General features: G+C 36.8%; 1 protein-coding gene and 1 pseudogene across 1 annotated transcript; both read right to left on the bottom strand.

Moving 5' to 3' along the window:
• Positions 1-2,666: 2,666 nt before the first annotated feature.
• Positions 2,667-3,182, bottom strand: LOC102844830 (annotated as a pseudogene).
• A 709-nt stretch (positions 3,183-3,891) lies between these two features.
• Positions 3,892-10,524, bottom strand: LOC102864818 (olfactory receptor 10-like). The gene is made up of 2 exons (XM_006898159.1): positions 10,485-10,524; positions 3,892-4,865 (listed from the first exon to the last, which is right to left on the bottom strand). The coding sequence occupies exons 1-2, from the start codon at positions 10,522-10,524 to the stop codon at positions 3,892-3,894; spliced, it is 1,014 nt and encodes a 337-aa protein (XP_006898221.1).
• Between the last annotated feature and the right edge of the window lie 2,753 nt (positions 10,525-13,277).

Genomic DNA, 13,277 nt, shown 5'->3' with positions numbered 1-13,277 from the left:
TATAGAAAAAAAAAAGATTATTGAGACTTTAAAAGGTTGTTAACAATTGTGAAACATCATCTCCCATGCTTTGGTCATGTTATTAGGAGGTACCAGTCCTTATAAGAAATGCTTTCCTGGAGAAATAAAGGGTCAATTAAAAAGGGGAATATCCTTAACAAGATGGACTGTCCAATGACTACAACAATGGACTTGAACATGGCAAATATAAGGATGGTGAAGGATAGGGCAACTTTCCTCTGTCAAGTTGTTCATATGGTCCTCACAATTCAACATTACCTAACAACAATAATAACTTGCACTTTGACTAATACAGTCTTAAGATATAGGTGGAAGACAGTGGTAGACATTCAGGTATCCACTATCTTTACACTTTGACAGTGACAGGCTTCCTGAACTTCCCACTATTATAACTTTTTTTCCTTCATTTCTGTCACTTCTTACCATTCTTTTTATTTTTCTTTTTAATTTTTTTTTTTACAGAGGTTTTGGATTTCCATTCATTCATTGCCGCAATTTTCTCCCTGCACACCCCTCCCCACCAGCTCGCTTCCCCCTCCGAAGAGAGAAGAAAAAAAATTCCTTAATTAGTATACAATTCCCAAGTCCCTTCCCCCCACCCCCTACCCAGAGTACACTTCTCTGTGCAACCTTAATTCTGGATTCCTGTGCTAACCATAATACTCAATCAAATATCACTTCTTATCTGTTCTTTCCCTCATCTGTTTCAATACAATATACATAATTTATCCAGTTTTTTCTGTCATACCCCCACCCTGATGTCAAACCCATTCTACAACAGTGGCACCATGCAGTATTTGTCCCTTTGTGACTGAGATATTTCACTCAGCATAATGTCCTCCAGGGTCACCCACTTTGAATAATATTGCATGAGTTCCTTGTTTTTCAATGCTGTGTAGTAGTCCATTGTGTGGATATGCCACAGTTTCTCTATCCATTCATTTGTTGATCGGCCCTTAGGCTGCTATTGTAAACAAAGCTGCAATAAACATGGGTGTGCATATATCTGCTTGGATGGCAGACATGGTCTCTCTGGGGTATATTCCCAGTAATGGGATTGCTGGATCAAATGGTATCTCTATTTGCAATTTTTTGAGAAAGCACCACACCACCTTCCACAATGGTTGCACCATCTTACATTCCCACCAACAGTGAATAAGAGTTCCAGTTTCTCCACATCCTCGCCAGCATTTGTTGCTTGCTGTTCTGTTATATTTTGCTATTCTTACTGGGGTGAGATGATATCTCATAGTTGTTTTGAGCTTCTTACCATTCCTTCTTCTCTCTTTTATTACTTCTTCTTAGCTTGTTTTGGGAGGGGTGTTTTTTTTTTATTTTTAAACAACTTTATTTTTAAATTACATTCTTATTAGTTATTAGCAATATAAAGTAAGAAGAAGCATGTCACTTTAAAGAAATTATATTTTAGAAGCGACAGGTTTCTCATCAGGAGCACTAGGATCTAAATGGAGATGGAAGTTTTTAGGAGAAACGTGTAAGATAAGATAATTATTGTATATATAAACCAGAAGTCAAACAAGATCCAAGCAAAAATAGGTATATTCTTACCAAATACAATATGATGTTGACTCCAACCCTTTAGAAAGAAAAAAGAGTAATATTATGCAACGATAAATTTTAAGTTAAAGGCTAAAGGTGTGCTTGACCCAAATCGTAATATTTTCAATTGCTTAATATGCATGGGGAAGTTGGACAATGCATAAAGAAGACAAAAGAAGAATTGATGTCTTTGAATTGTAGGAGCTCTTGTGGTTTTGTTCATTGGGGATTGTGCTTTTACCCCAACGACCATGTGTCTAGATGCTTGGGAAGTTTTGTTGTTTTGTTGTGTGTGTGTGTGTTTTTTTAACAGCATTTATTTTATTTTTCAAGGACACAATTAACCCCAGACTTCTGCAATGCCAGGAGTACCCACCTAGCAATTCTTCTCCTACAGAAATGGATATATTGGAAGGAAATTGTCTCTCGTGAGGCTTCTGATGACCATGAAGTAAAATACAGAGCCCCAAAGGTGAGAGAGTTTCATATCAAACAATGTGCCACGTCCTTCTGTCAGTAAAGCCTTTTACCGTGGAACGATCCAGGCTGACTCTACTTAATTCTTCTCAAACACAACTGTCTATGAGTGGGATGAGGCACTAACTATAAAACATACAGTTTTAAACGTACCTTGCAGTAATTGAAGAATCTGAGGATGAAAAGCAGAACTCTACAATTTATCTTAAAAGGAAGAGCAAGTTCCAGGAGTTTTTATTGTTTGAATAACAGAACACATAAGCCCAGGCTTAGAAGTCCCAAAGGAAATGGTGGTCTCATTTCACTGCTAGTTGTCCTTTGGGCCTTCATCTTCTAAGCAGTTGTCATATTTTTAAGATATTAGACATTTATTCTGATCACAAATCCAACCCAAGTGTGAATAAATAAATGTATTCTCTTTTAACACCTCCTCCTCGGGGTCCTTTAAATGGGCCGGGGGGGGGGGGGGAAGGGGCGGGGTGGCTTCCCACAGCCTATATGACTAGAGTTGTCCCGCCTACTATTTTAAAAACAGACTGTAACTTGGTCTTCCAAAATCATTCTTGAACTACAGCTCACTTGTTAACTCCAGGACATGAGTTTTAATCCTACTGATACTGACAATAGTTTCCAAAAGGTGAGGAAGGTAACTGGGTTGAAGGGCAATTGGGAGGGATCTTCAGCAGACTGAGGACCATTGGGAAACTGTGCAGAAGCAAATCTTGTCAATAAGATACCAGCTCCTTCAATTAAAGCTAAGAGAATGCCACCCATCGCAACTGACCCAACCATAGCCACCAGTCCATTTCTTGCAGCCAGTATGGATCCTGTTAAGGCACCACTTGTGATGGAGTTCCAGGGATCTTCTTTCCCTCTGATCTGAGCTATACAGCAGTCAGTCATGGAAAACAGACCTCCCCAAATGGCAAAGCTGCCTCCTAACTGTGGAGCTCTGGTTTTAATAGTGTCAAAATCCCGCATACTGTGTGACTGACACCCACAGGAGAATTACGGAAACCTTCGATTGCTTGAAAGATGCCACCACCTATGGCTCCCATCATAAAGGCACCAACACAGTCATTCACGATTCACCAGGGGCAAGGTTCTCATGCATACTCCTTCATCTTGACTGGGGAATTTTCTTCTATATTTCCTTCTCTAGCATGTAATATATCTTGACCATGATAATAATCAGCTTTATAAAACACTTGGAGCTGACAAGATGTGTATAACATCTCACCAATTCCACAATAATGCTTTTACATTTTTCTTTCAGTAGTTGATCTACTTTTCAGGCTCATGGAAAAGTTCATGATCCACTTATTTGTTCCAGGTATCATAAAGGATTAGAAAAGAGACTTTAGGAATTGGCCCTGGCATATGAGGGAACATGATCAAGTCACAGGTAATCTGTAGATCAGAGTGAACTTTTCCTTAGTCATGGGGTACATTTATTTGGCACCATACTGGGCATTGTTGACTTTAGAAAAGGTGTTATCATTTTGAATTAATTCTTCCCTGACACTCAAGCTTCCTTAGAACCTAACCCCTTTCCAGAAGTAGCTGCAGTACCCTCTCTCAAACCTCCTTTCTTTAGAAAGTGGATAAAGATAAATGCTTACTCTGTTCTGTAAAATAATTTTAAAAACTAAATTATAAAGAACACCAGATATTCTCACTTCAAGTTTCTAAAAAAGGAAGGTAAGGTGTCAGAACCCTAAGGTCTTCCAAGGGCTATTTTCTATTGACCGACTGCCCTGATAGTAATAGAATAGGCTTCATAATCTGAGAGTTGTTACTGACAATTTTTTTAATCATTCTTTCCCTCCTCTTTTACCTCAAGTCTCTGCCTTTCCATAAGACCTTTCTTAGAGCCCCCTTCACATCTTTGTTCCTCAAGGTATAAATCACAGGATTTAGCATGGGGGTAATTATGGTGTAAAAAAGGGCAGCAAATTTTCCTTCACTTTGAGAATAAGTACTTGTAGGTTGGAGATATGTATAGATGGCTGAGCCATAAAAAAGGGAAACCACTACGAGGTGGGACCCACAAGTTCCAAATGCCTTTCTGCGGCCAGCAACTGAGTTGACCCTCAGCACTGCTCGGGTAATGTGTGCATAGGAAACTAGAATTAATGATACAGGAAGCAGCAAAATGATGGCTCGGGCCACAAACATCTTCACTTCTGTCCCTTGTGTGTCCTCACAAGCCAGCTTCAGGAACACAGTCATCTCACAAAAGAAGTGATTCAAATGATGGAGGCCACAGAGAGGCATGGCCATCATGAGGCCAGTCTGAACCAGAGAATTCATGAACCCTCCCAGCCAGGAGATGGCAGCAAGTGTCTGGCAGAGACGAGGGTGCATAATGGTTGTATAGTGGAGTGGTCTGCAGACAGCAGCATAGCGGTCAAAGGCCATTACCACCAAGAGCAGACACTCAATGGAGCCCAAGGCAAGAACAATGAAGAGCTGAGCCACACAGCCTCCATAGGTGATGGTCCGGTCAGATCCGTGAAGGTTGATGAGAAGCTGTGGCACAGTGCTGGTGGTGTAGCAGAGGTCCAGGAAGGAGAGATGACAGAGGAAAAAGTACATGGGTGTGTGTAACCTAATATCTAGGCGGGTGAGAATGATGATAGTGGTGTTGCCAAAGAGAGTTAGAAAGTAGAAAATTGAAATAAAAACAAAAAAGGGAAGTTCCAGTTTAGGCCAATCTGAGAAGCCCACCAAAATGAAGTCTTCTCCAAGACTAGTATTGAGTCTTCCTGCGGTTCCCGTAGATGAGAAATGTGCTTCCAGTGAGGCTTTAAAAGAAAATAATGAATATGTGATTGGCCAATGGAGGAAGGGCATTTTTTTTTTTCATGAAGTGGTAAATAACTTGTTTCAATTACGCTCAAACATTCGGTAGAATTTAAGTGTTGAACTTGGCTAACTCCTTGAGGATAATTCTAAGCAATATGTTAAGGAGCCATATGATTTTTCCTTGTCATTTACAACAAATATGAGTGGAAAGAGGTAAATTTTAAAATAAACTGTACAAAATTGGGGGAGAGGAATAAAAAAGATTTTAAAATTTCTGTTGTACAAACCAAGAACGCATGTCCTATAATGTTCACAAAAGATATGCCAACACAATTTTTGTTTCTAGTTTATGCCTTTATTGGTGAATCTAGCAATGCCCATAGCAGAAAATTTACCAGTTTAGACTAATTGAGAAAAGACAAAAGGAAATAATATTGTCTGTCTTTGAAACTGTACAGGCAGGAAACAGGCCAAAGGACCTACATCTGTTGTTCTCCAAGAAAAGTAACATTTCCAGAGCAACTATCCAATAAAAAAAGCTGTTTGAAGGAGCACGGAATGCAATGCCTTCTCAGTTTGAAAGGTTAGGCCACAGTTTAATGGATCTCCAAGGGGCCATAATCTTTTAAGATTTAGAGGGAGATCTTTACCAACTCAGAGTGTGAGGATGCCTTTAATGTGCAAGGGGCAGTGGGGTCAGCACTCAAGGTTAAGGACCAAACTGTCATGACCAATCGTGGATCCAGTAAAACAAAATCTTTGATAATTTTAAGGGTTTTCCCCCTCCCCATTTATCTTGTTAATAATTGTTCCAGTTGTGGGGATTTTTATTTTCTTCAAGTTTCAAGTTCTTACTTTCAGAAAGGAAAGCTATGTCATCTGCATCATGTAGGTTGCTGATGAGTTCTCCTTCATTCCTGATGTCACATTCTTCTTCATATAGTCCAGTTTCTTAGATTATTGGCTCAGAATACAGACAGAATAGTTATGGTGGAAGGATAAAACCCTAATAAACAACTCTTCTGCTTTTAAATCATGCAGTATTCCATTGTTCTATTTGAATAACTGCTTGTGAGGACATGTAGAGCTATTTCATGGGCATAATTAAGTGTCCTGGGATTTTCATTCTTCTCAAAATTAGCCATAATTTATTATGATCCACAGAGTTGAATGTTGAATTCCTTTGCGCAGTAAAAAACCACAAGTGTCTTACAAGTATTCAGTGCTTTTATCTAAGAGCTATCTCATGTGATATCATCAATTATGATATTGTAATTCCTGGGCCTCTTCTGAATCCACCTTGAATTTCTGGCAGTTTCATCTAAATGTACTGCTTAGCTGTCTTGAATAATCTTTAGGAAATATTTACTAGCCAGTGATATTGATATTGTTTATTAATTTCTATTTTCTATTGGAGCACTCTTTTATCAACCATCCAGCTGTCTTCCAAATTTCCAGGAACAGATGAATGAGCATGATCAGGGCTGCATGTATTTGCTCAAACACTTCATTTGCCATTCTGTCAATTACTAAAGCCTTGGGGGATTTTGCCAATATCTTTAGTGACATTTGGACTTCTTCCTTCATTACCATTTGTTCTTAATCCTATGATCTACTTCAGTAAATGTTTAAGTGTCAGTGAATTCTTTTTGAAGTAGCAACACTGTACATTAATTTCTCTTCATTTGGTATTCCTATGTCATTTATTCTTTTAACCATAATCATACAATATTTCAATTTGAAGCTTGCATTTTCCCTCAGTTTTTTCAGCCTTAGAAATGCAGAGCTTATTCTCTTTTGATTTTCTAACTCCAAACTACTTGCACATTTCATTAAATTACTTTGCTTTGTCTTCTTGAGCTTTTCATTGAAATATTTTCAGCCTCTTTTTTTTATTATTGGTTTGTATACAAGCATTTATATACATTGTGTTTAATTCATGTACACTGTATTTTACACAATCATTCATATGCATTGTATTTCATTCATGACACAGTGTTTATATAATTATTCATATGCATTGTGTTTTATGAATGAATTAATGTTTTTACTTTTAAAAGAACATTTTCACTTTATACTAGTTTACTTACAAATTCCATAAACATTGTTTTTCACTCCTGATAGTTCTCATTTTCTTTACCCTTCTTATCTCTTCAAATACTCATTGCATTTTCCCTCCTCCTTTACTGCCCACCCACTCACTAACCTTTGTTATCGGAGTGATTTTAGTACACCCCCTTTTATTGTCCCCTTTCTCTTTTCCCCCTTCCCTTTTTGAACATTTATACTTATCTTCCTCAGCTGTCCTCCTGTTTTCACGATAGCAGTCTTTATGCAGTATTCATCCTTTTATGATTCAGTTACTTCACTCAACATAATGCTCTATAGACTCTCCATGTTGTGTCCTATCCTCTACATACTCCACTGTTCTTTAGTGATGCACAGTATTCCATTGTGTGAAAATACCACAGTTTCTCTGACCATTAATTTTGATAGGTATTTGGGTTGTTTCCATTTTATTGCTACTGTGAATAACACTGCTGTGAGTATAGGTGTGTGTACGTATCTCTGTTTGTATTTCAGCTTTGATTTCTTGAGGTATATTCCTAGCAGGGAAATACCTGGTTCATATGAGATATCTATGTTCAATTTTTTAAGGAAATGGCAAACTGCCTTTCATAGTGACTGTACATTTTAAAATACCACCAAAGGTGAATAAGAATTCTTATCTCTCCATATCTTCTCCAACATTTGCTGTTGTTGTTGTTGTTATACTGTTGTTGTTGTACTGTCAGGTCAGAACTGACTCATAACAGGTTTTCAGAGGCTGAAAATTCATTGCAATAAGATTGCATGTCTTTATACCCTAGAGTAGCAAGTGGATTCCTTTGATTTGACAGCACAACTCCTTCCACTAAGCTACCAGAGCTCCATTTAGTTAAGTTTATTCCTAAGCATGTTATCTTATGTTGGCTATTGTAAATAGTAATGCTTTTCTAGTTTCCTTTTCTCTAATTTCTTTGATGCTGTTGTTGTTGTTGTTGTTGTTGTTGTTGTTATGTGCCGTCGAGTCGTTTGCGACTCATAGCAACCCTATGTACCTGCTCTATCCTGTGCCAATCGCACTGCCTCTGACACACCCATCCCAATTACCCCAGTCACTGAATCAATCCACCTCATAGAGGTGTTATTGCTGTAGAGAAATCTAAATTATTTTTGTATGTTGATCTTGTATTCTCCCACTCTACTAAATCAATCTACTAGATCTAAAAGGTTTTTGGATGAGTCTTTGTGGTTTTCTGTTTACACTGTCATATCATCTGTATATAGTGGTAGATTTGCCATCTCTTTGCCATTTTGGATACCTCTTGTTCCCTTCTTTTGCCTTATTGTCCTAACTAGTACTTCCATTACAATATCAAATAGTGGTTGTAATAGTGGGCATCTTTGCCTGGTCCCTGTTGACAAAGGGAACCCCTTTAGTCTCCTTCCATAGATAATCATGTTGGCTCTTGGTTTTACATATGTACTTTTCACTATATTGAGGAAATTACCCTCTATTCTTATTTTGTTTAGTATTTTAATCAGGAAGGGATGTTAATTTTTGTTGATGCCTTTTTCTCCATCAATTGGTAGGATCATGTGGTCCTTGTTCTTTGCTTTATCAGTGCAATAAAATACAGCAATTATTTTTCATATATTGAATGGTCCTTGGGTACTTTTTATGAATCCCAGCAGGTCATGATGAATTAAGTTTTTAATATATTGTTGAATTTCATTGGTCAGGATTTTGTAAAGGACTTTTGTTCATAAGGCATATTTGTCTATATTCTTTTTTTAATGATGTTTTTGTCTATTTGTGGTATTGGGATCTTCATAGAATGACTCTGATGTTTCTTCTTTTTCTATATTTTGAGATAGTTTTAGTATAATTGGTGATAATTTATCTCTGAATGTTTAGTAGAATTCAGCCATGAAGCCATCTGGGTCAGGACCTTTTATTGTTGATAATTTTTTTATGACCTGCTTAATTTCTTCTTTTGTGATGGATCTGTCTGTTCAAATGTTCCAGTTCTGTCTGTTTCAATTTAAGTACAGTGTGAGTTTATAGGAATTTATCCATTTCCTTAAGAATTTCAAATTTATTGTAGCACACCTTTTCATAATATACCAGGGCTTTTTGTGTGTGTGTGTGGGGTGTGTGTGTGTGTATGTTTCTTTTTTTTAATTTATTATTAATTTCAATGAAAATTTACAGAACTTTGAATTTCCATTCATTCATTGTTGCAGTTTTCTCCCCTCTCAGCCCTCCCACCTAGTACATTACCCTCTTGAAAAAGTAAAAGAAATATTTTTTCATTGTTTTACAATCCCTACCCCCAGGACCACTCCACTATACAGCCTTCACTCTGGACTCCTGTCATGACAAAAATCCCTAATAATGTTCCCTCTTAAACAGTTTTATCCCTCATCTGTTTCAATGTCATATACATTATTGAACCCATCCTTCTCCGTCTCCTCCCAACCCAGAGGTCAGTCCTGTTTTACAACAGAGGCACCATGCAGTATTTGTCCTTTTGTGACTGAGATACTTCACTCAGCATAATGTCCTCCATGGTCACCCATTTTGAATAATATTGCATGAGAATATCCCAGTTTTTTGTGATGGTGTTTCTTTTATTTCTTATTTAAGTTATGTGTGTGTTTTCTTTCCTTTCCTTTCTTTTTCTTTTGTTAAGTTAGCCAACAGGTGGTCTGTTTTATTGAGCTTTGTGAAGAAACATCTCCTAGTCTTGATGATTTCAATTGCTTTTATGTTTTCTGTTCAGTTTATTTCAGCCCTTATCATTTCCTTTCTTCTAGAGGATATGGCATTAGCATATTCTTTTTCAATTTGCTGGAGATGTTGAATTAAGTGGTTTGTTTTACTCCTTTCTTCTTTTTAAAATGTGTTTGCTTATTGCTATGAACTGACCGCTGAGGACTGCCTTTGCTCTAGCCCAGAGTTTTCATATGTTGTATTTTCATACAAGGATTTTTTTTATTTCACTTTTTATTTTTTCTATAACTTAATACTGCTCAAGCAAGGTGTTACTCAACTTACACATGGATAACTTTTTTATCCTTTTGTTCATTTCTAGTTTTAGGGCATTGTAATCTGAGAAGATACTTGCTATTATTTTGATGTTTTTAATTTATTGAGGCTTGCTTTGTGTCCTTATATATGGCCAGTTCTGGTGAATGGCCCAAGCATTTTCCTTCATTGTTTCTTTGTGAAAGACTTCTTTAAGAACTTCTTGAGGAGTTTATCTTGTTTTGCTGAATTCCTTAAATTCCTGCTTTTCTGCAAATGACCTAATTTCTCCTGCCTATTTCATGGATAGCTTTGTGTTGGTGAGGGATCCTCAACTGGCCATTTTTGTTTGTTTGTTTGTTTGTTTGTTTGTTTTTGTTTTTTCAGCCCAGCCAAAGTCTCTGGGAATACAACTCATGGAAATGCTCTCCCTAATTTGTGATATGTAAGTCCCTGCTTGTCCTAGAGTTTGAAGCTACTGCTGGGAGCTGAGCAAAGTGAGGTTCCCAGGAGTTCTCCTCCTCAAGTTGTTGTATATGCGTACCTTCCCTGTTCTGGATAAATATTCTGATTATGAAGGCCATTTCCGTTAACATAAAAACCACTTTCTCCTACCCTTATTTGACACTTCCTTCTTGAGCAAAGAAAATCTTCTGATTATCACACACTGTCTTGATGGTTGGATTAAAAACCTCTTGAAGTTTTCACCTTTCTGATTGCAATCTCTACTAGAACATTGTGTGTCCTTAAAGACTCTCCTGATCACTTGACCCCTTCCTATTATAGAGGATGTCTGCAAACAACTAGTGCAAGTGAATAGCTTTTAGTTTGTAGTAATTGGTTGAAGGAGAAACCTGAACTGACTTTTTGTACTAAATGTACTACTGAGTTTGTAACAACATCTGGACCTGAGTGTAAATTGCTCAGGAAAGCAGAAGCTTTCCTACTTCTCTACTTTCTTTTTGTCTTTACATAATATTCTGAGTAAAAACTACTTTTATCATTGTAACTACCATTATATTCCCTCTCCCAAGACACTTGTTCTGGTGGCTCTTATCTGAAATATGGTTTGTCACGAGAGAATTTTAATACATACATAAAAACAAAAAACAAGCTCAAACTCACTGCCTCTAAGTTGATTACAATTCATAATGACCCATTGGATTTCCGGGGCTGTTACTCACAAGAGGAACAGATTTCCCATCTTTCTCCTTAGGAGTCATAGATGGATATGAACTGTCAAAACCATCTTTAATTAATAGTACAACTTGCTATCTCATCTGGAAATTGGACAATTAACAATTATGACAAAAGAGAAATCAATGCCTTCAAATTGTAGTATTGGAGAAGAATATAGAATATCTCACTGACTGCCAAAAGAACAGTCTGTTTTGGAGATAGTGCAAAACAAGGGTATTCCTTAAATGCAAGAAGGTAAAACATTGTCTCACATTCTTTGAGCTTGTTGTCAGGAGAAACCAGTCCTTTAAAAAACATATAATTCTGGGAAAGGTAGAGAATCAACAAAAAAAGAAGATCCTCGATGAGATAGATGGACACAGTGACCACAGCCATAGGCTTGAGCATGACAGAGATTGTGAAGATGGCACCAGATAGGGCAAGGTTTTGATCTGCCGCTCACAGGGTCACTAAGAATTGCAATTGACTCACTGTCACCACCACCAACAATGTCACCAGAGCTTCTTATGCAGATTCTAATTAAAAGGTTTTTCCTATGCTTGCTTCATCGTATTAACTTTCTTTGCTTAACCAAGGCTTGTCTTGTTTGTTTGTTTGTGGTTCTTGTTGTTGTTATTGTTGTTAGGATTGTCTTCTTGTAAGATGATTTCTTGGGCAAAAGCTGCCTAAAGCCTAAACATTGACCACTCTCCTGGAAAGAATGGCTGATCTCCTAAAATCTCAGCACCTCTGTCTATCTGAAGTGTCACATTATCCTTCTCACAAGATACCGGTGACTTGTTCAGGACAGCTTGACACATTCTCCAGTAAATGACCACATACTTGTCTTTCGGAAACAAATTCTAGCTCTTATAATTTCAAATCCCTCATGGAGCTTATTTCTCCCACTCATCTTGTGGTTTCAAATGCTAGGAGTTTTGTGTTCAGATATGATACACATGAAAAAAAACCTTCTTCATTGTTTGTTTTTTGAATTTTTATTGTGATTTGAGTTAAGGTTTACTAAGCAAATTCAAATTCCTTGAACCAGTTATACACATTTTTCCCATCACATTGATTATAATATCCATCCATATTATAGCAATATTTTCCCCCTTCTTCACTATAATTCTTCATCCTTTTACCTTTTCTCCTCTTCCCTTATTAGCTTTATCTCTACACAAATTCAGCACCGTTATCTTGTATGGTAGATAGCTTTTACAATTAAATGTCTACTTGGTGTTACAATTTACTTTATAAACCTGTTGATTATTTGGCTGTAAGTTGCACATAAGAGTTGCACACCAGGCTCAAAGTGTTGCTAATAATCATACTATTATGAGTCTATCAGTCTCTATTAGACCTACGATCTTGGCCAATTTTTTGTGATTTTTTAATTCAGAAACCTCTTTTTAATCTCTTGACCTCAGGAAGCACAAATCCCTTGGGAGGCTTTTCAATAGCCATTACAAGCGATTTCTCAAAGTTATAGATCCAAAATTAGGTGCCTTGTAAAGGCACCTACCTCTTTTTCCTATCATCCAAGTGAGTTTGATGATAAAGCAAGCCTTTCCCTGGTCAAATTAGTTCAGAAATATGACAGCATTTAGTCATTATAATATTTCATTGCTAAAGTCAAATAGGAGGAAATTCTCACTAGGGGAGCACACAGAATAAATATAAACCTCCACCCAACTTACAGCCACTCAAATATCTGAAAGAAATCATTGTGGCATGCAATCTCTGCTGAATTTTGTATTCTTGAAATGAAAAAATAGAGTAAGAATGTCCATAATCCTTAACTTTTCTCAATTTTACCATGTGAAAAAAGAAAACAATGAGGTTGTAGTAAAGACTGATTCTAATGATTTAATGTTTTAATCTCAATTCTTCAGATGTTCACAAATAATCTCCCCACAATTCCACACTTAAGTAAAAGTGAAGGTCCTGTAACTTTACATTGGTCAGATGCAATTATATTTTGCAAGTTTTTGGCAACAGATGTGGATTAAAGCCTTACAAGATACATAAAATATAAAAACCAGACAATCTCTAAAACATCAATAAATATGATAAATATTTTATTATTCCTTATAGATTAAAAGTTAAAATGCTTTTTAAAAACTTGATAGCTTTTATACCTACTTAAAGATCTGTT

This window comes from Elephantulus edwardii, unplaced genomic scaffold (genome assembly GCF_000299155.1).
Source record: "Elephantulus edwardii isolate Elephantulus edwardi_28Jun2011 unplaced genomic scaffold, EleEdw1.0 scaffold00221, whole genome shotgun sequence".
Classification (NCBI taxonomy): domain Eukaryota; kingdom Metazoa; phylum Chordata; class Mammalia; order Macroscelidea; family Macroscelididae; genus Elephantulus; species Elephantulus edwardii.
This window is presented reverse-complemented; position numbering and strand designations above follow the sequence as displayed.

Coding starts and splice junctions, on each gene's coding strand:
- LOC102864818 (XM_006898159.1), bottom strand. CDS start 10,524: ATGGCCTTCATAATCAGAATATTTATCCAGAACAGGGAAG. Junction 4,866..10,484: donor ATTTATCCAGAACAGGGAAG/GTACGCATATAC, acceptor TTTCTTTTAAAG/CCTCACTGGAAGCACATTTC.